Genomic DNA, 27,592 nt, shown 5'->3' with positions numbered 1-27,592 from the left:
ATCTTTTATAATGTGCTACAACCTGTCACTGCAAGGGCTATGTTGTGGTGAATGGGAAATTCCCCAACTATGTATTCCCTGATTTGACCGACTTCAAGCTAGTCACTGGTTCGTGTTTCACAGCCTAACTAATAGGTACAGCTGAATAAAATAATGAACTGTGTCAAAGGAACATCATTCCCATAACATAGAGTCATAGCTTGGATAGACTACCACTTTTTTTGCCAAGTTTTTAGCCACCTCAATGGTACTTCTAGCTCTCCATCAGAAGTTCTTCATTTTAGTTCTATATCTGTTAATTTTCATTATGTTTCTCAAGTTGAGGACCTTAAAAATTTTCAGCGAACTAGCAAAAAGAAGATAAAATGAAAGCAACCTTTGGCAAAGTGATGACAAGAATTGATGGTCAAATAACCTTCTGCATACAGAATTCCTACTATAAAGCCATGCAAAAAAGACTGGGGAATTTCAAAGTCGTAGAAGTGATATAAAGGATGATAAGACAACGGTGGGCACATCCGAATATGTCATTTGATGTCCTTTATTGAAACACATTCCTACACAACATGGTAAGGTAAGATAGAAATTCGTGTTTAGTGCCTTGACCTAAGAGAGGTGCTTTCTGCTTAAATCCTTGACCTGCAGTCTCTTCTCAGCTTCCTTCTGCTCTAGTAAAAGTATGGAACTCTTTGTGTGAAGGTTCCCCTTACTGTTTGGCTGCAGTAGTTGACAAAATACTTCTGGTAAAAAGAGCCTGATAAGTTGTTTTAGGGTGGGGGGTCCCAGCTATATTTATCAGGTTTAGGACTTTGTTTTGTTTCCTTGCCCTATTGCACAGATCATAGCCTTCTCCTCAGCCTGAGAGCTAAGATATTCCCAGGCCTTGAAGAAAAGCATTACATTTAGAGATACTGGAGGTGACATGGTTCATGCATATTCAGGTCCAGTGCATAAAAGTGAGTCTTTTGGGCTGAGATAAACCCTTTGTTTGGCATTGGGCATGCCATCTCTACAGGTTTCAGATTGATATTGTTGAGGAAGATTATTCAATGACAGAGTTATTTGCTAGGCTTCTGGTAGGGGTGTCAACCAGTCGGTCTCACTCTGATCTTACTTGGGCCTTAAGATCTGAAGCCCAAGATCAAAACTCGTTGATTATGTAATTGGACCTCCAAGGACAAAACTGAGGCCGATTAATAATCAGTCGGCCAGTTTCCGTCTTTGGTTTTAACTATCGGTCTTGATTGGTCAGTTTCAATTCCATTTTGAACCAATGAAAACCGAAAAAGAACAAAAAATATTAGGCTGGCACCCTTATTTGTCCACTTCCCTCCCTTCTCCCCTTTATTGCTGGTTGACGTGGGACTAAATTTGTGATGCAAGTGCACAACCTTAGACCGATCCAAACCCGTATGGATATCTAGATGGAGATGGATCGAATCTAGTTTGGGATCAAAGCTAGTAGGATCTTTTAGGATTTATTTTACTTCTATTTTAAGAATAACATACAATCTTTTATTTTGTTTGCTTTAGTAGGAGATAGCTATTACGATTTAGTTTCCAATTAGTTTTTAATTAATTTAAGTTTCCAAATTGATTGAATTGTCTATGGTGCCAGAATGGTGCAATAGCAATGGTTGTGTGACATCCCTCCCCCTCCCCCCTTGTGCGATTCTCTCTCTCTTCTCTTTTCATTCCCTGCCGATAACATTACCTGGATATTTAGAAAAATTAGTTGGCACTTCTTCACGGCAACCCTATTTGACCTCCTCTGAAATCAAACAGAACCAGCAACTACCACTGGTTTCAGTACCAGAACCTGTAACTCTGCCTGCACTTAGTTCTGGAAGTTAGTTGTTGCTGGATCTGTTCCATAGGCCTAGGCAACTCTTCATCTTGGAATTCCTGGGTCGATTGAGTCTGATTGCAAGGGCTGCCATCGAATTCCCTTTCCTGGTTCTCTGCTGGGTGTGAGGAAGAAGACAGTAGCCCTTTTCCCTTTTTCCCCCCTTTGATATTAAATACCCTTTTCCCTTTGTTTCTAAATTGCACTTCAAGGTCTTCTTTATTGCTTACTACCATTAATTTTACCTTTGTTCCAAGAATATCCCTTCCCATCCTACATTCTACTCCATTTGGGTTTCTTTACTTTGTTAGCTTGAGTTCCCATATTTACTGTTTTGTCTTCCCACATTGTAAACCCCAATATAATTCAAATCTGCCATTGATTATTGCAATGGAATTATTGAATATCCGACTGGGCCCATAAGTGGATCCAAATCGGGTTTTGGAACCCTGGATCTGCATCAATTCGCCTACTCTGTCTGATTTGCATGCCCTGAAGTAACCCATGGGCTCACTGTCCGTTCTTCAGGTGACAAAGATGAAGAATGAAGCATAGAAGATGCAGACCTTATGGACTGGAATCCGATCTTTCGGATTGTCTTTATGTTCTGCTTCTGTTCCTTCAGCTTTATGACGGTGCATTGACAGTGCTTTGCTTGCAATTTTCATGACTGGGAGAGAAGGTTTCTTTGCAGACATAGGACTAGACTGACGTGTAGGCATCCATGGAGGCTGATATTATACAAGCATCAAGCAAGGAAAATAATGGAGGTGATGAGAATATTCCAAATGACAGCATTGGGTTAGTAGGTGGGGAAGTAGTAGGTGAGGGTGATAATTCTAAGGCTGTTGAAATGGATGAGGAATTAGATGACGAAACAGATGAAGAGGTGGTAGATGAAGTAGAAAAGGAATCATATGTAGATGCAGGTAGTAATGAGGGTGGCAATACTGGTAATGGTGAACTTACAACACCCAATCCTTCCTCAAGGGTTCCTTATGTTGGTTTGGAGTTTACCAATGAGGATCAGGCCTTCCAGTTCTACGATGAGTATGCGAGGTTGACGGGCTTTGGTATTAGGAAGCAGAAGCTATACCGATCAAGAACAAAGAAGATTGATGGTAAAGGAGAACTCCTATCACGGTTGTATGTGTGCCACAAAGCAGGTTTTAAGCAGAAGAACGACAAACGACAGAGAGGAAAAGTAGTGAAGCAACGGCCGGAGGTCAGAGTTGGATGTGAGGCACTGATGCGGATTAAAGCAATTCCTAGTGGTTTCGTTGTGGACAAATTTGTAGAAAGCCACAACCATGAACTCGTCGCCGAGGAGGACACATTCACACTGAGGTCACATGAAGGATGTAGTGCTGCTGTGAAGGTAATGGTTGAGCACCTCATTAATGCAGGACTGAGCCCAACCCAAATATTTGATGCCGTAGGGGAGGCCCTTCGTGTACATGCTAACGTTGTGGTGAGTTTTACAAGTGTTGCTATAACGTCTATTTAATTTCATTTTATAGTCTTTGATCACAATTTCCTTCTTATTTTTAATCATTGGAAAGGTCCCACCTGCAGTCTTTTCTGAATGATTAGCATGCTCTCCTGCAGGATATTCCGAAAAACGACAGCTTACTTATTTCTGAGGACAATTACCCAAGCTGTTCATGTGGTCGAGGGTTAATGCGACCTGTGCTGGTCATGGTACCTGGGTGGCCTGGTCAAAGACAAATCTTAGTTTGCCCAATCACCAGTGTATGTTTTTGCATCCATCTCTGATATGTTGTCGTTGGTAGCTATTTGATTGGAGATAAAGCAAACGAAATTATTGTCATCTTATATTGAATCCATATTTTCCCAGGATAAAGGTGTCGCTTGCTCTGATGTGTTACCTTGGAATCCTATGAAATGGCACAAGAATATCAACGGTGGTAGCGATGCAAAGGTGGATTACTTGCAAACACCGTAAGTTGATGATTTAGGATGACATATCAACATCACTAATGATTGTCCACATGTTTTTTTGGTTTAGGATGGCTACTGTTATTACATGTAATTGTGAACATGACATTTTGATGGTGTTGGACTATTGTAACAAAGCTCGTTACTTGATATATAATGTGTCTATAATCTCTATGGTTACTTGGTTTACGTAACCCAAATTAATTTCGAGAGGTTTTTTCCAATTTTCTACATTCGCATAATTTCCTACTTTTATGTCAGTGCATCGCTAAATTCTTGGTTACTTCCCCTGCAGCATACATCCTTTAGCTTGCGAGAGAGCATGCTTTCATCGCTTCCTGGTTCCAATATTTCCGGTGATATTGGCATTTAGAACACTGAATGGGGTTGTTTCAATTATATAGTTGGTTAAATGGTAATGCTTCCATGATTGAGATGGAACTGTCAAGAATATATGCAGAGGTAACTGACCAGGTTAATGAGGACATCCTTTGCTCTTACATGGGGAGATTACAGTAAAAACAAATATTTGAATCAAATTAATAGAGAAATGGGGAAAAGAATGCTTACCTGCTCCCCTATGCCCAGACATAAGGGGTGGAGGAAAAACCACCTTGCCCCTGATTGGTCCCTGATTGGTCCCTGTGCTGATGCAGTGGCCACGCAACCTCTCTAGCCCGACATATTAATTTGAACGGTGAGAAAGAAGAAATCAATTCCCGAGATAATTCAGTTCTTTCTGAATCATTTTCGTGTGAGAATTAGAATGAAAATGAGGTTTTATATCTTCTATTTTTTTTGCTGTAATCTCTTAATTAACTTAGAAAGACATGGCTATATAATTGAATCAAGCTTTGATTAAGTATATTAAATTCCAAGTATTCTAAAACTTAGCGCAACAGTTAGGTTGTTCTATTGCGATCTAGTGGTCGTTGGTTTGAGTCAGTAAATAGCATTTCTGGGTTTAAAGTTGCATAATTAATACCCTTCCCAGACCCCACAATAGCAGAAGCCTCGTGTACTGGGTATGCTTTTTTTTTAGTTTTCCAATGTTTTATTAGCTGTTTGAGGCTATCAGTTGTTGGATGGTTGGTTTATGGCAATTTGAAGTGTTTCAATTCCCATATGCTCTGGTTGGTTCCAATGGAAAGTAAAGGGAAGGAAATTTCATACCTAAAAAATAAATTTTCATAATCATCATTACCCATGTGAATATTACTAACTTTAGATCTTCCATATTTGGTTATTAAATTTCACTATACTTTGTATTCAAAACCCTTTGCCATAAACCATAAAATAAAAACAATATGTACGGCTGCGCCTAGTAGTCAGTCTAGAGCCAGAGATACCCTATGCATTCAACAGTCAGAACAGCTACATCATCCCTCCATGTGGCTCAATCTTTCATCTTTTCTTTCCTTTTGAGATTCTCCTGTTTTTGTTGCGCTTAATTTATTGAGTCCCACTTGCAAGCCTTTCCCATGAATTCACATTTGTACTATTCAAGCATTATACTAGTATATACTTTGAAGACGGACCATACAATTAGGTGTATGCTGATATGCATGTAAACTTAGATTTTATTTATTTATTTTTTTTTTTTTGAAAACGTTTGCAGATGGATGGAAGCAACAGTGATAGAATTCTATATTAATGTTGTGGCTATTGCGGTACATTACAGCTTCATATATTTTGTAATATTGCTATGCGAGTGACTTCAAGTTATTCTCTTGAGTGTTTTTAGTATTGAAGAAAATATGTAGTGGAAATTTTTGGAAAGTATTGATATTTATGGACTGTGAATGTGGAATAAAGTATGAACTGATAAACAGGATTGAGGGAAAAAGCAATCTGGTTGGTGATGGTCAGACCTGAAGGGTTCTGTATGTTTGAAGGGAAAAGGGGATGATCTTACTTCCCCTCCTCTTCAAGATAATTTTGGGTCTGATTGGGTAAATCACTACCAAATGTGATTGTGGTATACAACTCTAGCCCCACTGACCCAGATGGACTGGATGAGCAGTGTGATGGGTTGGGTGGGGTTGGTCATCCAATCCAAGTGTGATGTGAACCTGCCCAGCGAATGAGAAAAGAGTCAACTGGGTGAGTTGACTAAACGAGAGGAAACAGAAAGCAAGCTAAGGTTGACTTCATGCCAAGTTGGACCGAGTCGTACCCAATTTGGACATGGTCCCTTCAAGATGCCCAAGTGCAGGGCAGCTGAATAACAGGAACTTTTATGCACTGCTTTGATCGATCCTCTATGCACATTAGTACTCAAAAAACATCTATAATAATTATATTCAAGACTTCAGGGCTTCATGGTGTAAGGCTTCATCTGATTTTAATTTTTTTAACAGTACACTCAAATTTTATTAAAGGCTTCATTACACATGACAGAGGACACACAATGTGCTATCAAATTAGCCCTTCATCTGATTCATTTACACATGACATAGGACATATATGCAATCGTATCTACCTCTAAAAGAAGTAGGGATTTATTTATAGAATGACTAGAGTTCATCAGTAAGAATTTGTCTACTGGGGGCACAATTCATCAAACATAGATAGCCTTTTATTTGACGTAATATGAGCGATTTGTGTAATTATTCCCTCATGGGAAGGTGACCAATCTCCTGTTGGCGGCGGTGGTGGTAATTGGCCTCCTGCTGCAGCTGGTGGTGCAGGGGGTGGTAAGGCAGCTGGGACAGCTGTTGGTGGAGAGGGTAGTAAGACCGATAAAAATCGTCTGCAATTCTAATCTTGTACAATTCTGTACAATACCCCCTTGAAAGGGTGACACGTGGACAAAGTGGTTTGAACGGCTCAGATTAATCCTATGTTGATCCAACTCCAAACCAGTGAGTTAAAGTTGGATCAATGTATGATTAATCTGAGCCGTTCAAATCACTTTATCCACGTGTCACTATCTGAAGGAGGTAGTGCACGGCATTGCACGGATAATGAATTGCAAACGATTTTTATCCGTAGTAAGACGGTTGCTATTGGTGGAGAGCGTGGTAAGGTAAGTGGTGGTGGTGGACCCACTTTTGCGGTTACGGAAAGTGAATGTGGATGAAATCTCTGAATTATTGAAATGGGACACACTAGTTAAGAGTAGAAGAAAAAAAAGTAAGAAACTAACAAAAATTTAAGAGTAACTTACTCCATTGTTTCCATTCCTGGCAATATTGCGGGTAGGCATGAAAGGAGATCTTCCTCTCCATGAGTGGACAAAAGTTATTGAAAATGAAACCATAACTTGTCTGCATTTAAAGGAGAGTTTACTCTCCTACATTGACTTCCTAAAGGGCAACTACGACTGTCATTAGCTCTCCAATAGCTCGAATCGGGAAATCAGTTGGTAGGCAGCAGAGCAGGTTTCCGCTCCATTTGGACAGGATGAGCATGATTCATAGGCATCTCTGATCTATAGTTCATTGGAGTATGCTCAGGTCTCTGATTCACCCCAAGTATAATAGGTTGAGTCCACTGATTCAGGAGATGTGGAACAAATTGATTTCTGAGATTAGGGTGACCCATCAAGGATGTTGAGGCTGATTTATTATATGACGATGTGTAAGAAATCGATTTTTGAGATTCATTGTAGACTGATTTATCATCATACTAGGAGGAGACTGAGTTCTCATACTAGGCTGTGCTAGAAATCGATTTCTGAGATTCATTGTAGACTGATTTATCATCATACCAGGAGGAGGCTGAGTTATCATAGGATGTGGAAGAAATCAATTTCTGAGATTCCTTGGAGGCTGATTCATCATAATACGGGATGAAATAAATCCATCCAAGTAGCATACATATCAGGTCTGTTTTGTGCTTGAAATTCAAATGGATTCATCCATGTAGGATGGATATCGGTTGCATTCATATTTGGTCGATGCTTAATAGGTCCAGAATGGTAGTTGTTGGTGAAGTGCATCCCGTGTTTGCTGAGGTTTAAAAAATGAATAAACCAATCAAATTCTCCCGCCATTACCAAAAGCTAATCCCAGATTCATACAACGAAGAAAACTATGAACTAGACATTAATGTAAGCAACAACTAGGCAGAACCTCAATGGCAGAAACTAATTAAAGCATGAACTTCCAATAGTTCACATTAATCTAAGCGATAATTTTGCATAACTTAAATTGATATTGATCTGGACAAGAATGTCGCAGATATTAATTTGAATGACAATTTCGCTGCAGCAAGAACTTCACTCCAAGAGCTTACATTTATCTAAGCAATAACTGCACAGATTTTAAATTACACACATTGATCTGAACGCGCAGAAACTAATCTAAGGATAACTTCACACAAATTAAATTATAGAGACTAACATAAACGAGGATGTCGCAGATATTAATCTGAACTAGGAATTCGCTCACAGAGATTAGTTTAAACCAACACATTAATCTAACAACAGAAGAACTTCATATTTTCAATTCACAGACCTAACAAGATTATATAAAAACTAGAAAAACCAGAAAGAAGGTTTTACTTTCCAAACAGTGAAATCGTCCAATCCTCCCTGCTCACCTGGATGAAAAACCAGAAAGTTGAGTCCCTTCCTTTCCTCCTCATGGAGGATTAGCTTCATGGTTCTTCACAATTTCGTTAACGGTGATCCCATTCCAATTGGCCGAGAATCATATAATGGGTTCCCCTCAAAGTAAGAACAGAGGTGGAAGAATAAGTCCCCATCGTTTTTTTATATTAAAATGGGGAAGTGAATTCAGGTGAACCGGCCAGCAGTTGAATAGGAAAGGTAATCTGGGTATTTAGAAAGAGTAGGGGGAGAAAAAAGATAAAAATTCAAAATCAGTGACTATGAGAAACAAAAAACAAAAAAAAAAATTGGTTGAAGTGAAGAAAATTTTAACAAATATAAGCTAGATATTATATTATTTGTGAAAAGATGGCGTGGTGTTTCGCTCCTCTCCCTACCAATGTATGGTGTGAGATGGGATTGGAAGGTGCAGTCGGATAAAATTTAGGTGTTGTACAACTGTGTAGCATAGTTGGTGAGCTGTGGTGGACAAAAAGTCCATGCTCACCCGGAGGTCTCGAGTTCGAACATCTTGGCTGTTATCTGCATTGAAAGTACTAGAAACTTAGAGGGTATTTGTTAAACCAATCGGAATGTGAGTTCTTCCATTTCTTTGATTGTGAGCAAAGGTGATGCCCCTACCGAGCATAGGCCTACAAGAATACTAGAGTGCATGCCAAACATCCAAATAGATGGGCAATGTGATCATTTCATGCTTCCTATGTTTGGCACAAGACCATGAGACTGGTCCGTAGCACTCTCTCTTCTAATAAGAAATTAGACCCCTCAACTATGTTGATACGGATAGACCGAACCAAGCCAAGGCAATAGTCGCGCCCTAGTATGTGGGTGTGACTCCTACCTCCTACATGGAAAATTTTATTTTTAATAATAATAATAATAATAAATTTTCATTACTGGCTTTTTTCATGTTCTCCTCACAAGTTTTTGATTGACCAATGATATTCTTTGAGACAATCTTTTCACCTGGAAGTATCAATGTCATTGGACCCCTTTCAAATTGAAGTAATTTAGCTCTAACATTTTAATTTTATTTTTTTATGGTCCTATCATTGTCGCTCAATGAGGACCCTTATCTTCTGAATTGGAACTCTAATTGACTTGATATTAGTGTCATCGGATCCCCCTTTCAAAATTAAATTGTTTAGACCTAATATTTTCTAATTTTCATGGTCCTTTTACAATTTTTTGGTCCAATCATTGTCGACTAATGATAGCCCTCGAAATAAAATCTTTTCATATGAAACTACAATTGACTTGGTATAAACGTCATTAGATCTCACTTGAAAAATCAAGTTGTTTAGGCGTAATATTTTCAATCTTCCATGGTCCAATATAGTCTTGTGATTGTTGGTCAATGAGTACCCTGAAAACATAATCTTTTCACCTGGAACTTTTGACTGATCTGATATTAGTTTAATTTGGTCTCACTTACAAAACTAAGTTTTTAGATCTAAGATTTTCATTTTTCCATGTTCCTCGACCCTTCTTTGAGATTTAGGATTTAGGGTTTTATTTCTAGGATTTGGAGTCATTATTGATTCCATTTATTCACTATTTTTAAAATACATTGTGTGAAAATAAAATTATGTTGTGTTCCCAATTTTAATTATAATAATGTTCTCATTTTTCTAAATTTTTATATATTTCCAAATTTATTGTAATAAAATAATGGGAGAATGTTTCTATGGGGAGGGTGATCCTTGCGAATGGACACATGGGGGTTAAATGACAGCCCGCCCCAATGACATGGAAAATTATCTCTGGGAATGCTTTCTCATGTGTTCTTATTTGGCCCTCACACACACAACAGTCCCCTAAAAGAAACACTTCCCCTAAAATAATATATTTTGTGCAATAATTAGACAAGAAAATTTTTAATTATTATGTTCTTTGCTAATGAATAATTATTTATATTTTTAATATCCATTATTTATTTATTTTATAGATGGGGAGGGAGTAGATAACAGCTAGGAGGCTCGAACTCGAGACCTCCTGGTGATCGTGAGCTTTTTTATATTTTTTGTTGTTCAAACAAATGGGTTCCAAAAATCCTAGATATGGCCCTCATATCTAAAAACTAAGGCCCTCTTTGCCTCTTTGGTATCATTTTTCTTTTTGATTTTTACCTATTTAATAAAAATCATTAATGAAATTTTTTTTTATTGAAACATAAAAATGGTTTGGTAACTACTTGACAAAAATTATTTTTTGTGAGAAATAGTTTGGTATCTCTATGTGCAAAATGGGTTTTTGAAGAATGGGTGAAGAGACTCCCTTCACCCATCTTTCTTATAACTCACTTTCTTAACTTTGGATGGAAGAAGAGGGGGCACGGGGCTTGGATTTCTAATTACAAAGCAAATGACTACTTTACCCCTCCATATTGGGATTTTAAGCACATGCTCATTAAAGTCCAGCACAAAAATTATTGAAAATCAATTTTTGCCAAAACACATAAATGACATTTGAAATCTTTTTGGTTTTTGTGTTTTATCAATTTTTCTTAAATTGAAACAAGCTCCATAAATGATACCAAATACAGCCAAAACCATTTTTATGCACAAAAATCAAAAAGAAAAATGATACCAAAGAGTGCCTTCTCTCATCGGGAAAGCAATATAGTGGTAAGTCAATAACTTCTCGCATGGTTAGGAGCTTTATATGAAGGTAACTTCTCATTAATGCATATACATAAAACTACTTAGTTGTAGGCAATGAAAACTTATTTGTAGGCAACATCACCGTGAAATGTAGGTAAAGTATTTGGTTTCAAATGTTATCTCGAATATTTTGGAAAACATAGGACACTGAAGCTTTATAACCTCTCGCATGGCTAGGAGCTTCAAGGAGAGTGCATGTATTCTCCTAGGCTATATGTAGACAAGAACTGTCCTATATACTGGGAAATCTAAATTTTCGTCTTAATGTAAAACCATTCCATACCCTGAGTAATAATACTCAATGGCTATATTCACCATCATGAGTCCAAATTAGAGTTGACCAGTTCCATAATATACAAGAACCAAAGATACATCAAGAAATAATGATTACTTTAGGGACCTTTTTTTATTGCAAATTAAATCATAGTCAGTATTCAATAAATGTACTTACTTGTTTGTTGGTTTCCTCCAATTTCTTAGAATTGTTCAAATATTCCATATCCATAAGGGAAGAATAAGAAATTAGATATGAATTAAAACAACACTAAGCACTCAACCGAGGGTGAGGAAGGGGTTTTGAGACCATTGTCTCCTATTCCTTCTTGTAGAGGTGGTGCTAAGGGTGTAGGAAGCCCTTGTTAACTAGGAGATGATACATTTGGATTGTGATGGTGCTGGTGGTGATGGGAGTCTTAGTTCGGTGGTGATGGGGTTTTGGCAGCAAGGTTGGGTGATGCTGGTTTATGAATAGGAGTAGGCCATTCTTGGGGAGAGATTCTTTTATAGAGAAAAGCAGGACTTCTGGCAATCCAATCTGCATGTCTTTTCTAGAGAACAATATACATGAATCATGCAAATCAACTAATATATAATTCACTCATCCATTTGTCATTTTCATCTAATTTTTCATATTTATTAGAAGGTTTTTCATTCTTTTACAAGAGAAGTGAAGCGCAATTAAGAATGCCAATTGGTTTTGTTTCAGCTCATTTTCGAAATACATCATATAGAAATCATAACCATATAACTGGTCTGGTCTTGGCTAGGCTGGATTAGTTTTACTCCTTTTTTGGGGTGGGGTGGGGTGGGGTGGGGTGGGTTGGGGTGGGGTGGGGAAGAACATGGAGAAACATATAAGTTTGAAGTTTAAGTAGAGAGTTTTCTTTCACCTATGGTGAATGACTTACCCACAAATCTAAGATCATTATTTCTTCTCTTTTCTATATGTTTGAAGGTTTGAAAAGTAGTTCATTGTTCCTTGTCACCCATCCAAGCACAATGATGACCGTAGGTCAAGGAATTCCTCCTTAGTTTAAGGAAAAATGGATCAACAAAGTAAACATAAAGTTTTACCCACATTATGGACATGCTTAACTAAGACATGAAAGCACATTTGGTCCTTTGGCATCGAGCGCAACCATAACAGAGTACGGCATTAAGCGTTAAGTTTCATAGCTTTCATGGTTTACTCTATAAGTTTAATAGGTTTCATGATTTAAACATCATATTTAGAGTCTAGGGCTTGGTGGTGGTGGTGGTGTGGGATTGGGTTACAACATAATGGGATAGTAGTGTAAAGTTAGAGCAAAGGTGAATATAAGGAGAACAAGAAGTATAGCTAAGGTGGTTGGAAATTTGGTGACAATTGGGGGAGCAATGCTACTGACCCTAATCGAAGGTCCCTCCATAGATTTGGCATGGAGAAAAGAAGAAAAAAAAAGCCAAGATGGAATAGAAGCCAGTGTCCATCTACAACCTCTTAAAGAAGTCTTATGAACACATCATGTTGCTTCTATTGGATTGGCTATCATTTTGCAGGTAATTAGCAATCTCTCCCCCAACATACCAACCATACATAAATCATCAATAACCAATCTTAAGGTGAATATAAGGAGAACAAGAAGTATAGCTAAGGTGGTTGGAAATTTGGTGACAATTGGGGGAGCAATGCTACTGACCCTAATCGAAGGTCCCTCCATAGATTTGGCATGGAGAAAAGAAGAAAAAAAAAGCCAAGATGGAATAGAAGCCAGTGTCCATCTACAACCTCTTAAAGAAGTCTTATGAACACATCATGTTGCTTCTACTGGGTTGGCTATCATTTTGCAGGTAATTAGCAATCTCTCCCCCAACATACCAACCATACATAAATCATCAATAACCAATCTTAATTAAATTTTCAGTTTTTTTCTCCCTTTCTTTTGATGTACTAAGCAATCACATTAAAGGCATACCCAAGTGAGCTCTCTCTCATTGTTTGGATATATTTGATGGGCATGAATGAGGGCACCTTGGTTACCCATAAAGAGAAGGCCACATCCATAATGTCTTAGAATACTATTTTGAAAACAATTTCTTTGAAGCTAGATTTGTAGCAACACTTCATGATTACTTGTATATTACAAACTTTACTTTACAGGTCCTCAGCTCAAATTGGTAGAGCAGTTGGAACACGATCATGTCTCAAGCATGTTCCTAGGGGATGGTGGCTCGAATCCATCAAGATCCTTTCTAACTTATTGTTCATATATAGCATAGTAAATTAAGCAATTATCCACATGAAATAGTATCGTTCATGATGTGTTCAACAATGGACAAAGCTTGATATCTAAATCAAGTTGATTCTATGATGTTCTTTAGTATGCGAAATGTGTTTTTTGACCTTTTTTTTTACAAGAATACCTTAGTTGGGTTGTACACCTTATTTGATCAAGCATGCTCTTTACTTTTGTTCAACAATATGATTTGACTTTGGATTCAATTACACTTCCTTAAACATATAAGTTCTTTAGTTGAAACTATCAAACATATCTGAAACCCTTCCCCAAAGTCATAGTTAATGCTTCTAAGCTAAGGGCCCGTTTGATAACGTTTTAAGAAACGCGTTTCTGCAGTTTCTGTTTCCAGAAACAGCAGAAATGGAGTAAAAAGCGTTTGATAAAACTGTTTTGTTTCACTTATTTTCAGAAATAGAAATAGAAATTTTTACTTATTTATGGTTCAAGAAACGACCCAAGCGAAACAAGTTCAACTTGTTTCGTCATTTCTGGAAACGACTTGTGGCCATTCTTTCATTGGTTACTATCGACTTCTAAAAACATGACTTATCAAACACCTTCAATTCCATTTCTGTTTCTAGAAATGGAAATTTATGTTTCTGCCGTTTCTTGAAACAGAAACGACAGAAACGTTATCAAACGGGCCCTAAGTATCACCCTTGTTGAATTTTCTTATATCATTTACATTGTTACACTATTTTAAAGATTAACATAAAAGAATTTTCCTTTTCAAATTCCATGCCGTCCCAACATGTTATGTACCAATATGAGTTTACTTACAAATCAATGGGGGCATATATTTAGTTAGATGACTACATGTAGTATAGCTCAAAGCATATGAATCTCTCTCTCTCTCTCTCTCTCTCTCTCTCTCTCTCACACACACACACACACACCCACAACACACAAAAGCCACACATGCAAATGCACGTGTGTTTTTACTAGTATATATATATATATATTATACATATGGTTGGATTGTGTCAGGCTGCCCAAAGCTCAACCCAAGCCCAGCCTAGCTAGAAACACTTAGCCCAAGGCCTGACTCAGCTCAGGGTGGGTTTAGGCCAGCCAGGCTTTTTTAACTTTCCTAGGTATTTAGGTAAAATTTTATAGTAACTATATATGCTTACATAAAATATTGTAACCATATATTCTTTCTAATCTTAGAGTTACAAAGAGTGAAGATCAAATGAGTGATTGTAACTCTATTCTCCATCGTTATTATGTCATTCTAAGTTTTTCTGTTACTTATTATTATTTTTTTTTAGTTATTTAAGCATTATACAATTAACTTCTCCTCGTTTAAAACTACAGCTACCTCACAAGTTAAAAATCATATATGGATTGCTTTCTTTTCTTGTGCAGTTTGATCCTGAAGAGAGTTAATGCATGGCTTCTACCTTGTACCCTCCCCAAAATGGAAAAATTATGGCTTTTACCGTGGGGGCTGGTCTGAACTTGGATGTGATCTCATGGTGTCCATCTTTAATTGATTGACCCATTTGTCTGATCATTATCACTTTGCTTCTGTATGTTCCTCATGGAGATCATTTGTAGTCAATAATCATTGTCCTCGTCAACTTCCACTTAATTTGCTTCCTGCCAACTTCGATACTAAATTCCAAGCATTCTTTAGTATTTCAAATATCAAGCTTCATAAGTTTCGTATACCAGAGATCAACGATAAAGAGTGTTGTGGATCTTCTGAAGAATGGCTAATTATGGTGGACGATGGATACAATGGAGAGATTCAACTATTCAATCCCGTCTCTAAATGTGGAACTCAGCTTCCTTCTCTTTCCACAATATTCTCATCAGTTGAGCAGTTGTTTTGAGCATCCTTACATACACAAGGCAGTTCTATCTTCTGACCCTCGTATAACAAAAGACTATGTTGTGATGGGAAATAGCTTCTCAATGTCCTGCCCGCGCATAAGTATCCAGGTTGGAAGGGAAATTCCATATATATTATAGAGACGACTTCATCAATTCTGTTGCTTATTATAATCTCCTTCTAGTTGGGCTATTCCTACCTTTCGTGTGTTTACACCTAAAACAATGGTATATTTGCAGTATTTTTCTGCAAATGAGGAGAAGGTCCTTTACTCATTTCCTTACATTCTTAGACTATGGAGTTGAACTTTGCAAGTGTACAACTTGCACTTAGCAAGCAATTGATTCATATTTGGGTTAATTTGTCCATGTAATAAAGTGCTTTTCATCAATCCCAATGTTGTAGAAAACTTCAAACAAACTACTAACCCTAATGATAAAGGTTTATGGCAATTTTTACATTTTGCTTACCTTTAATTATACCATAATTTGACCTAGATTATATACTTGCCTTATGCTAAAAATTTACTAGTGAGATACGTATGGTCCTCTAAAATATGGATCACCTCGTGTCTACCATTTTTTGTGCATGGCAAATTGTGGACTGTGCAAGGTCACTTACCACGGTGAATATTATTGTCTTTTCTAACAAAGTCATGCTCTCTATGGTGGCTGAATCAAGTGGAGAGGTATCTCGAGAGTATTGTATGATTGATTTCGTTTAGAACTCGAATAAAATTTTATAGGAGAGTTATAGGACTAGCACTGATGTATGGACTCAATGCTAGACAGTGAAGAAATAACATATAACAACAGTGTAGACGAAATTAGGATGTTGAGATAGATTAATTAGTGGTAAAAAAAATCAACAAATCTCCTATATAAGATAAGTTAAGAGAAATTAGTTTAAGAGTTTACAAATGAAACGGAGGCCTTTGATTGCTCCTAAAACATGATTCCTCCAATAGAATTTAATCTATGGGGTTTGAACAAGCTTGTCAATCGGTCCTTAAAACCACCTATTATAATGTAGGACCAAGTTGTTCTCTACCTTCCCATAGTAAAGATGGGATCTCTTCACCCATCACTCTACTATTTGTTAGATGAGATTCTTCTAATTAGGACCATTGAAATAAAAAAATAAAAAATAAATAGAAAACATGTGTTTACGTGAAGGCGACATTAACATGCACTGTAGTAAAAATACATAAAGTAGAACACATATCTAAAAATTGGAGGGATAATTTCATGTGTTGTGTTGGTGTAAGCTATTGATGGACTTTACGGGGAAAAAAAAGTTATTGATGGAAGAAGAGTCATTGCGACTCTCTCTCTCTCAATAATGTTTGTTTCTGCCACAGAGAAGCAATTCATTCAAGATCTTTATGAGAACAGGTACTGAATTTGGGATTTTTATAGAAATCAAAGTACTCTACCAATCTAAGTAGTTACTTTTGGTGACATTATTATATTGAGATAATCTCACATTAACTATTGATGACTCGACTATCAGGTATAAGAATTACAAGAGGTCATCCCACTTCAAGCCAATTGGTTTTAAGATAAAAGCTTTAACATGGTATCATAGCGGGTGCGTTGAGCCTATGTCAATAATTGACTACTTATTTTATTTACAAAAACAGAGCCATAAAAGACATTGAGATAGGAGCCATAACATATTGAATTAAAAACTAAGATTTTAAAAATCATCCTTTGTATAAGCTCGCTCACAAAATGCTTTCCTATCACGTCACTATACTTAAATGACTTTTTTTTTTTTTACTGTGATTCTTAGATACTTGTACCTGACTGTCTGAGTTCTATTTTTTCTTTTTGTTTTTTGGTAAGTGAGTTCTATTTTCTATGCTTATGTAAGTGCTGATGATTTAATTTCAATTCTTATTTTTCTGTCTCCTCTTGGACTTCGTAGCACCAACTTGCTTTTTTTTTTTTTTGGGTGTGCGTGCGTGGGGTAGGGGCCCCGGAGATGCAAGTTGCGTGTCTGATTTTATTTTTTCGGTAAAAAGTTACGTCCTTGATGAATGCATTAAGGGGATCCTCTCCTGAGCGTTGATCACCCAAGTATTGCCCATAGTTACTTGGACAATCAACATGTGTCCAAGCGGTGATTCAATGGCTCTTGGTGAGGCGCCTCTATTCTGATCAAGAGGAGCATAGATGTTGGATCACTGTTTCATATGTCGATCATGTAGGTAACTATGGGTTGACTTGGGCGATTGGCATTCAGCAGTCAGGAGAGGAACCAGAACTGAAACTGGGAGCCCAGATCCTTTCCAGTGAAGCAGTGAGTGGCAATACGTATCTAACAATTGAGATACATGTCGGAGCCTTTCAATCATGGAATCCTCATTGTCACTCACCGCAAAGGATCGGATTCACGATACAGAGTACAGTAGGGCAGTAGGGTTCCCTCAGCGGTGGAAACCGGAAAGGGAACGCATCTCTTGCCTCTTTCCGCGTGCGCGCTGGGAAAAGCCGACTTTGGCGTGCGCACACGCTCACCATCCAAGAGACAAAGACCAATCAACTACTGTGGGAATATGAGATTAGATTTGACCTTCTCACTCTCTTCTGTTGCTTTTATTTGGTACAAGCTCCTCTCAGTGGAGCTACCAGTGAGGAAGTACCTACATAAGTTGGCTGGTAACAGGATTTTTGAGTCTTTTAATTGCTTGGGTTAGGTGAACTTTTAAGACCACTGTCACAAGATTGGCCTGCAATGAATCCAGACTTGTAGTTTTATTCACCAATTAGGTTGAATCAATTGAATCAAGTCTTCAGAGTGGACACATTAGTCACCCATCCTTATAAAGTCTATGCAATACAGAATAGAAATGTAAGCACTAAAGAACAGGATGGAGGGGTTTGGTTTGGTTTGTTCTATTATCAAACAAAAATATAATACTAAAAAATAGAAAATAAGGGCTTCAGATTCTATGAACCACTCCTCAACTTTTATGTGAATCTTTAAATTTTTTTTATTTGTTGAGAAAAATTTTCCTCCACACATGGAGTAGGGTTCACCCACCATTCTAGAATCACATTTTAAAGGATAGTAATTTAGTAAGAATGTGGGTTAAGTGCTATTGACCATTTGTTGGTTAGATTGCACTGTATACACTTTAGTTCACGATATTGGTACTGTATTAGTTGTCGTCAATATTGATAGCAATAATGATATGATCCGGTAGTATCAGATCAACTGATATGATGACCAATTCAATATCGATTCTTAAAACCATGTATGGACTATTCCTTCATGTCTCTGCTTAAGATGACTTAAGCAACTTGTTAGGAACAAAACAGACGAAGGCTGATAGCATTCACAAGGGATTGTGAATTCTACAAGTTCACAATTTTCCACTTGACAAACAATTGAAACTTGACATATGGAAAAAGACCATGCTATATGGATTAGATGTGTTTCCAAAGTTGTGAAAAACTGCCAAGTGCCTTACCAAAAAAAAAAAAAAAAAAAAACTGCCAAGTGGTGCTACTGACTTCCATTAAACAAAATTGAGGTTTATCACATTCTTGCAATTTTTCGTAACTATGAATTATAATTTTTTTTTAATAAATATGCCTGAAAGTAGAACTCATGACCTTTTAATTATGAGTGTTGATCATGAAGTATAAAATCTGATCCACATTATATATAAGTTTTCTATTAAAATTTTACCAATAAGTTGGGTACAGCATATTCTACATTCTATAACATGCATGGCCACCACGTCCATCTTGCATTTCTTTTTTGTCACATGGTAAGTGGTAGACTCTGCAAAGTTCAACTACTGGTTAATATTTCCCCAAGTAACCATGTGTAATAGTGAAGGGTCTAGGATTCATAGAATTCGTGAAGTGTTAGGCTACAGCTAGGATTTCTTATGAAACATGTAATTCAGTTTCATGTATTTCAGAAAGGGAAAATAATGTAAAAACTTCCAGTAGTAGGAATGAAATAGGGTTGGGTTGAGCCGGATTTCTTAAAACCCTAATACAATTCTAGGTCCGCAAAACTCAATCCAGGCCTAACCCAACCTTACAAGGCTCAGGGTTAGGCTGGGTTGACCCTGCCTGTTCTTTATTTCTTTTTTCTTACAAAAAATCACAAGTGTCAAAACCTATACTTACCAAAGGGGCGTTGGGAGATATTAAGACTATGACCAGCCCTTTTCCACCCTTAATCCATAAATTTACAGCAAGTAAGGTTATCAATTTAGTTATAAGATAGACCTTTTAATCGTCTAGCATCACTATATCTCCCAGAAACTAGACAGGATAAATTTTGTTCCAATTATTCATGATTGCTATTGTATCTAAAATTCATATCAATACATGACAGGAGACACAAAGACGGCCTATGTAAAAAAAGGGGGGAAATAGTTTGGTTATTTGATCGTCTTAGCTCAATAGGTAAGAGTATGTGGCTTGTATAACACATGATGTGAGTTGAAGTCTTATAGACAACTTGTGTAACACATGATGTGGCGGTCCTAATAGAAGGGAAACATTATTACTAAACACAATAATAGATCTGGGTTAAAATCGAGCGAGCCAGACTAGGCCTAGGTCTCAACCCAAGCCCAGCCCAGCCCAACCTAACCCTAGTCATGGTTGGGTTGGGTTGGGTCGAGCTGGACTTGGTTGATCCTACTAGATAGGGTTTGGGCTCAGGGCGACCATCAAGGCCAAACTTACATCCCTAGCTAATAGCATGCATCCTCTCATAATCTATCCTCTTTGTGACATTCTCTTTCCTTCATGACCATTCGAGTTCTTCTATATAAAAATCATGAGTCACCCCTCTCGTGCACTCATTGGTTTGATGTAAAATCCTTCCCCTTTTCAAAAGTAATGTTTTTGAGCATTGAACAAAATAGTATAGATCAGTTACCTTCAGATACAGTGAGAAAATCTCTTTATCGTAGGGTTTCATATGCATATGACAGGATATCAAGAGAATAATTTTAAGAATATACTAAAACACTATAAGAATTTATGAACCCTCAAATGATGTGATCAGCCTTTTAATATAATGGAGGAAAACTTTCTCCCCAAGTAGCTCGTTTCACAGTCAAACCTAGGTCTCCGTCAAATTTAAGTCCTCAAAGTGGGATTGCCGTGGAGTGGAAGTTAATTTAGGGGTTTGATCAACTTTCTGCTAAAAAATTTTGCTTCTAGAACAATACCTGTAAATTAAAGTCCGACCTTCTTTTTTTTTTTTTTTTTTTTAAATAATCAAACAAATTAATCTGTAAATCCCTCGTGGAACAATGCCAAAGATTAGAAACTAAAACGTGGAGAAAAGATATTGGCTTAAGTAACATGCACGTACCCGAACGTGTTGCTCGAGGATTGGAACACTATATATAAAAAAGCTTTTGGCAACTAAGCTTCCGTTCGACTAATTAAAACTCTAAAGTCCACACCACGTACCAGGCAAGCTAATATGAACCAAATGCATAAATTATCACAGACGATCTGTGCTTTTTTATAACATGTTTCACGATAACTTTGATGCAAAACGAAGGAAACCAAAAAATATTAGAATCTAAGAGAAATGAGGAAAATATAAATAAATAAAAAAGTAAGGATGTTGGCAGTGGGGAATGCATGACAAAAATTTTGCATCCCCGTGTAATACATGTTTGAATGAATATAAATAATGGTGTTTAAGATTATCTCGAAACTCACAATGGTAAGTTCTCCGAAGGATTACAACACTTGAACTGCGTACTCTACACGAATGACGGATATTAACGGAATTGAGATGTTCATTCAAAATTAGGGTTTAACAAACTTTGGCTCACAAACTTGAGGAGAAAAGAGAAAGAAGAACTGGAGAAGGAAAGATGTCTAATAATAATGAGGTATACTCTATCTCTCCTCACTAGCTATATATTTACAGAATGCCATCTAGTAGTCTCCCATGCTATTAGTGTCACCTAAGTGGTGTGACACATAGAGTGGACTCGTCTATAGTAATTAATATTATTTAGCTTGGAAATAACACTAATAAATAACAAGTACAACAATAAATGAAAATAACCCAAAATATAAATATTTAAATAAATTTGTAAACTATTTACAAACCACCACTAAGCTCGGATTTCATCCAATACTTATCTATAAATTATCTCAGGATTTTCTCTCTTGTCGAGAAGTGGATTCATTGTTAAGTATCTCCTCCACTCATAGATACACATCATAAAATTAACTTACTGATATATAACCCGTCTAGGCATTAACCATTGGCGCGCCAAGATATACAAAATATACTTGCGGCAGTAGGGCCCTCTCAGGTATAAGAATAAAATAAACTATCAAAGAATCTTATTACATAAACAATTGATGGTGATTCATATAAGACTCTCATAATGATATGCCTAACAAGCATAAAATATGAATGCTCACGTATATTTTTCAATCACATTTTGAGGAATATATAATGTGACAACTCTATGAACTACATGTCCAATTTGTCCATAAATGGATATTTTAATGCGTAATTAACTTTACGACAACAAATCGCAAATAAAACAATGATACAAATTATTATGCTTTTTTTTTTTTCTTTTTGATAGAAAGCTTAATTAGGTTTTGGTGGGCACATATACACTATGTATAACAAAGGAAACAATCAAATTATAAGCAATGATTTTGATTCAATTTTCAGTCCTAGGTGGTTTTGTGACGATGGAATCACAAACATGTCCAACTTCAGATGAACACAGTTTCATGTTTGGAGGCCAAGAAAAAGGAAAACAAAAATTAAAAATTAAAAAAATAAAATCAAATCAAATCAAAGAGGAGAAAGACTTCATCCTAATTTTTATATTATTATATTTTTTATCTTTTTTTATTTTCTCTTCTTGGCTACTAAACATAGCTTCCTGTCTGGTCTAGTTTTTCAAAACATGACCGACCAATAGCCTAAGTCATCATCTATTATTATTTTTTGCCACCAAAGTATGTTGATAAGATCATGCATTTAGATTGATAGGAATTAAGTTCTTAAATATTACCAATATAAAGTCTATTGATATCAAGGACCAATATTTTCACACTTAAGAGGTCTCCCTTAACCATGATAGCAAACAACAAATTTAAAATACATTATAAAACTGATCTAACTACCTCACCTAGGGGTGTCTAAAATCAGATCAGCAAAATTGAACCGATAGAACTCCTTGTTGATTCTTTTTTTTTTTAATTTTTTTAAAGCCTAATAAAAAATTGATGAAAACAATATTATTGTATGATTTTTTTCTCTTATTTATAAAAAATCAAGATGGACCAATAATAGATTGACGAGCGACTGAAAAGAAACTATTAAAAAGAACCTAATAGTAAACCAAAAACAACCTCAATTTAAATTTTTATAGACTAAATACCTTATCGCCAGTTTTGATTTGTCTGACTCAACATGCAGTATCTATAATAATTCAACAAAATCAACCGAAATCAGATCAAATCGATCATTTGACACCTCTAATTTAAATCTTTATCAAAATCACACTTTTTCTTTGAAAAAAAATTTTTTTTACCTTATCTCTTACAAATTATTCCATGAGAGGAGCTTTGATCAATTCAATAAAAATTAAGAATTTAAATATTTGCACGAGGATGAGAAAGTGGTTAGTAACCTAGTTGTTATGGTTGGTAGGTTGGATCAATGGAGCTAGGTGCCGCATGGGTATGCGTCCTATAAAATAAATGAATATATAATACTACTACGCATGGAAGATTAGAGGGGCACATTAGTAGTTTGTAGTAGTTAATTGTATTAAATGTAATTATTTTATAAATACACACGTGTTGATGCTCCCCCTAATGGACGACCGAGATCGAGAGACCCGGACGGATGTTTTATGTATCGTATCAGTAGTACCGGTACCGAACCCAAAAACCATGCCGGTGTAGCGTTTTGCCGTTTGCCCTTTTTCTTATGACGTCACGTTGGTGGAGGTGAACAAAATTCCAATCACGTGCGAGCTTCACCCCACACCCTACGAAATCCGAAGCTTCTCACTCAACTTCCCTCTTACCACCTTCTTACGGGTTACGCGAAACAAAGAAGAAGTCCCCCCAGGTGGCCCCCACTGCATCATCCAGTGAATCTCAACCGTCAATCTGCTGCGTCTTTCGGTGACTTTTTCAAATCCAAATCGGATACGAAAAGTCTGATACCCTTTAAACCCACAAGAGAAGGAAAACGAACCATCTCGGAAGCAGAGCTCACACCGCCACCCTCCCTCCTTCGTATCTATCTTTGTCTCTCTCTCTCTCTCTAATCTCTTCCATCCTTATATAAATAGATCCATAGATCCTTAAAGAGAAACTAAAAGGGTTTGTGAATCTTGAATTTTTCTGAAATGGGTTGGGCTGAATCGGATAAGATGAGTTGCAGGAAGCATCCCAAGCACAGACAAACCCCAGGTGTTTGCTCTTATTGTCTGAGAGAGAAGCTCACCAAGCTCTCTTCTGCAAGTAACAGTAGTGGTACAGGAATGGAGGGTTCTTCCTGTTCTTCATCTTTATCTTCTTCTCCTTATTCTTCTGGTGCAACTTCATCTTATTCTTCTCCATTTCATGATCGTTTCTCTTCTTTTGATGGAAGAGGAGGAGTAGGTTATGGTCTGTTCTTGAAGAGTCGATCTCTGGTTTCATTTGTCCCTAGAATGAGAAAGAGAAGCAGAAATGCAGTGGAGGCTACGGATGATGGGAAGAATAAGAAAGTAGGGTTTTGGTCTAAACTGCTAAGTTCCACAGGGAAGAAGACCAAGAAGATGTTGTTGCACTCCAAGACTATGAGATAAATTTTCTCTTATCTTACCAAGATTTTATATATATATATATATATATTTTATACAAAATTGTATAACTAATTTGTGAGTTTGTTTTGTATTGTTCAGTGTTCATCATAAGAAAACAGAAGAACAGAAAAACAAATCATGTAAAAATCTCTTTGTTCTCAGGTTTTAATATCTCATAGAAACTATTTTAGGCGAACGGATCATGTTCACGATATTTTCGTACAGTCCTGATTCATGGATATAGAATCTATTTTATAAAAAGAGAGAAAATTGATTCTATATCCACGGATGAGGACCATTCTCGTACAGTCTGGTACACGAACCTGATCCGCAGTACTAGTTTCATTGTGAAAGTCTTTACTGCCTCTCTCTCTATAGGATCTGCTGCTCTCGTACAATCACCTGGTTCAGTGATCAACACTTTTCTCATTTTCTGCCATTACAAGAATAAAGAGGGGTATATCTGATAACAAAAAGGACAGGTATTGGACGTTAACTCGACCTGGTGATTGTACGAGTAACGAATCCGTTTTCTATGAAATTAAGTGTTGGAAGGCAAAATGGGATAGAAGCACCCGGGTGGTCAAAAGTCAAAGTCAACAATTTGATGAGACGGGTACAGTATTGCATTCCTTTGTGGGGCAAGCAACATGGGTTTGTAGAATTTGACCTTATTGACTCGGTCTCTGCCACTGTTTCAAAATTTGGAATCGGTTCAGAATTGATCTGAATTGAAATCGGTTTCACAAACCCTAGAATTCGTCCCACATATTCAAAAACCCTAAAGAATCAAGATCAATCATAGCCAAGATTTTAAAATGTGGAATAGAGGATGAAAGTGGTCAATGTAGATTCTAATTTGATTTAAATTGAAATTGGCTTAATCTATCTAAAAAAGACCTAAAATGATAGATTCGAAGAATATTCCAACAATTCTAGTGTTTTTATCTAAGAATCAGTCGTATCAAATCATATATCAGGAATTGAGAAAAACTGCCATCGATTCCAATCTGGATCGAACGATTCCCTATCTGATTCTTCGATTCTTAAAACCATGATCATGGCTGATTTCGATCCATGACCGATTCAATTCCGATTTTTGAAATAGTGGTCTTGGTATTAGGACAGCCGACATCGAATTGGACAAAATTTTACAGTATGAACATAGACTCGAACATGAAAAGAGAGAAACCTCCATGAAATTGTGTTTTGTGGGACTAAGTCACTGGTGACTAAAACCTGCTGGGCCCCACTATATTGTAGCAAATAAGATCAATTCTGCAACTTGGAACTGCTGATGTGGCTAACATGGTTGCCATTATTGGATGTAAAACAATCATGTGGATTGAACCACTGTTATATTGTATTGAATATTTTCTGTGGTAGTACTCCAAATCTTGATTTCCCAAAATTTACCTTGTGATTTTCTTTTGGGAGAGGGAAGAAAATAATGAATGATTTGTTGCATTGTTACCACAAACCAATAAAAAAAAAAGTCTTATAAACCTTATATCTTATTGATGCAAGTGGATCAATTCTATTCTACCTAATATAAATATATATATATATATATATATATGTATATATTCTATTTTAAAGAAATTGAGATATAAATGTATTTTAGATGTGCAAAATTTTTTATATTGTTTCTATAAATATATAGAAGGGGAAAAGAACGACGTTTCCTAGTCTTGTGACCCATATATCCAAACATAGATGGAAGGGGTGAAATGACGCCCCCACCCTTGTGAAATACAAAAAATCCACCCCTTGTTGATACTCATGTGTGTCCTCTCATTGACCCCCACGCTAGTGAAAGGGCTACATGACCAAGGAGTGTTCTTTTTCCCTATATGGAAATAGCTTTTATTTTTCTAATTAAATATTATAAATATTTATATTAAAAAAAGAAGTCCAAATAATGCACATGTAAATGTAAACAAGTGTGAACAATTTTTTATTTTTTTTGTTATATTTATTTATTGGAAAAATGCGTGAGAGTGGTCTACGACAACACTCCTCTCTCATGTGTGACTTTGATGTAAGTTTCTTGTTTATTATTATTATGATGTTGTAGCGACAATGCTAAACGAGCATGTCAAAGGAAGAAGTAGACAACGAATGTGAGATTAGGGGTTTGGGCGTTTATTCTTTTAAATTTTTATTAACCTAAGTAAAAGGGTAAAACATGGATAAGACTTAAGGAGGTTTTCTGGTTTAATTGGGATTCAGCCTCAATATTGGAGTTTGACACATTGCTACATTAAAGCAGTTTAACGTATAGGTAGCAGTCAAATTTTATGAAATTGTACATAATTGTATTACTAACATAGTGAACTTGATTATACAATGTTGAAATCTCTAACACAAAAGCTTAAGCTATTAGAGAGATCCAGCTGGTTTTTTGAAGCATCCAAGGTCCTAAAGTTATTCAATATGGGATTATTTCGCACAAGGGTAAGGAGAAATTTAAGGACAAAAAACGGAGATAATTAGGATTGGTGGAGACTAGAGAGTGTGTAATTGTGGTACAGAGAGAGAGAGAGAGAGAGAGAGAGAGAGTGTGTGTCTTTTTAGCGAAATAAGAAAAATTGAGAACCAATGAGACATCAATTTTGAATTTTTAGTAAAAAAGTGGTGAAAGCAATCCATCCTTTTGTTGCACGGCCAGCACCAGCCTGAGGGTCAATTGGAGTGTGCACAGAGCTATCCAAGGGGAGGAGCAGGGTGGTCATTATATTATCCCATGTGAGATGGCATAAGAGATGCTATCGGGCAGTATTTTTCATCCCATGTATGTGTGTGTCAGGGGAAAAAGAACACTAGCTACTTGGTTGCATGAGTCTGCACCTAGACATAGGAACACCTAAAATTACCTCTTCACCCCTCATCAAATTAATAAAATGCTGAGGTCACACAACTAGGTAGTGATCTCTTGCTCATAGGTGAGTAGAGGGTGGGGGAGAAGGGTTCTTTGAGCCAGCGGGATAGCACACCAATGTGGGATGGTGGAACGGTTTCGTCAATAGGGATTAGAGAAGTTTATTTCATGTGTGTGTGTGTGTGAGAGAGAGAGAGAGAGAGAGAGAGGTATTAAGCATGTAAAGTCTATAGACTCTATACCATGGTTGAAAATAGCGGCAGCAACTGCTGAAACCATTTTTTCTTTTCTTTTTTTAAGAAGAACTGCTGAAAGCCTGAAACCTAAAGAAATTGTGCTAGTGGTATTAATTAGGGACCGGAACCATTTAATGGACCAAAACCATCCATTAAAATCGGAACTGTCTCATCGAGTTATATGTTGGGTTGGTTCTGAT

The 27,592-nt window shown here is 36.7% G+C and overlaps 2 protein-coding genes across 2 annotated transcripts; both read left to right on the top strand.

The window, feature by feature from the left end:
- The first annotated feature begins 1,517 nt into the window (after positions 1-1,517).
- LOC122072943 (protein FAR1-RELATED SEQUENCE 5-like) lies at positions 1,518-4,029 on the top strand. The gene is made up of 3 exons (XM_042637386.1): positions 1,518-3,317; positions 3,455-3,598; positions 3,705-4,029. The coding sequence occupies exons 1-3, from the start codon at positions 2,571-2,573 to the stop codon at positions 3,810-3,812; spliced, it is 999 nt and encodes a 332-aa protein (XP_042493320.1). The 5' UTR covers positions 1,518-2,570; the 3' UTR covers positions 3,813-4,029.
- Positions 4,030-23,769: 19,740 nt separating this feature from the next.
- LOC122072982 lies at positions 23,770-24,430 on the top strand. The gene has a single exon (XM_042637444.1). It carries the CDS (start codon positions 23,835-23,837, stop codon positions 24,276-24,278), a length of 444 nt encoding a protein of 147 aa, XP_042493378.1. The 5' UTR covers positions 23,770-23,834; the 3' UTR covers positions 24,279-24,430.
- Positions 24,431-27,592: the final 3,162 nt, after the last annotated feature.

This window comes from Macadamia integrifolia, chromosome 3 (genome assembly GCF_013358625.1).
Source record: "Macadamia integrifolia cultivar HAES 741 chromosome 3, SCU_Mint_v3, whole genome shotgun sequence".
NCBI lineage: Eukaryota > Viridiplantae > Streptophyta > Magnoliopsida > Proteales > Proteaceae > Macadamia > Macadamia integrifolia.
Note: the sequence above shows the minus strand (reverse complement) of the source record. Positions and strands in the feature narration are given on the sequence as shown.

Coding starts and splice junctions, on each gene's coding strand:
- LOC122072943 (XM_042637386.1), top strand. CDS start 2,571: ATGGAGGCTGATATTATACAAGCATCAAGCAAGGAAAATAATGGAGGT. Junction 3,318..3,454: donor GTGTACATGCTAACGTTGTG/GTGAGTTTTACA, acceptor GCTCTCCTGCAG/GATATTCCGAAAAACGACAG. Junction 3,599..3,704: donor TAGTTTGCCCAATCACCAGT/GTATGTTTTTGC, acceptor ATATTTTCCCAG/GATAAAGGTGTCGCTTGCTC.
- LOC122072982 (XM_042637444.1), top strand. CDS start 23,835: ATGGGTTGGGCTGAATCGGATAAGATGAGTTGCAGGAAGCATCCCAAG.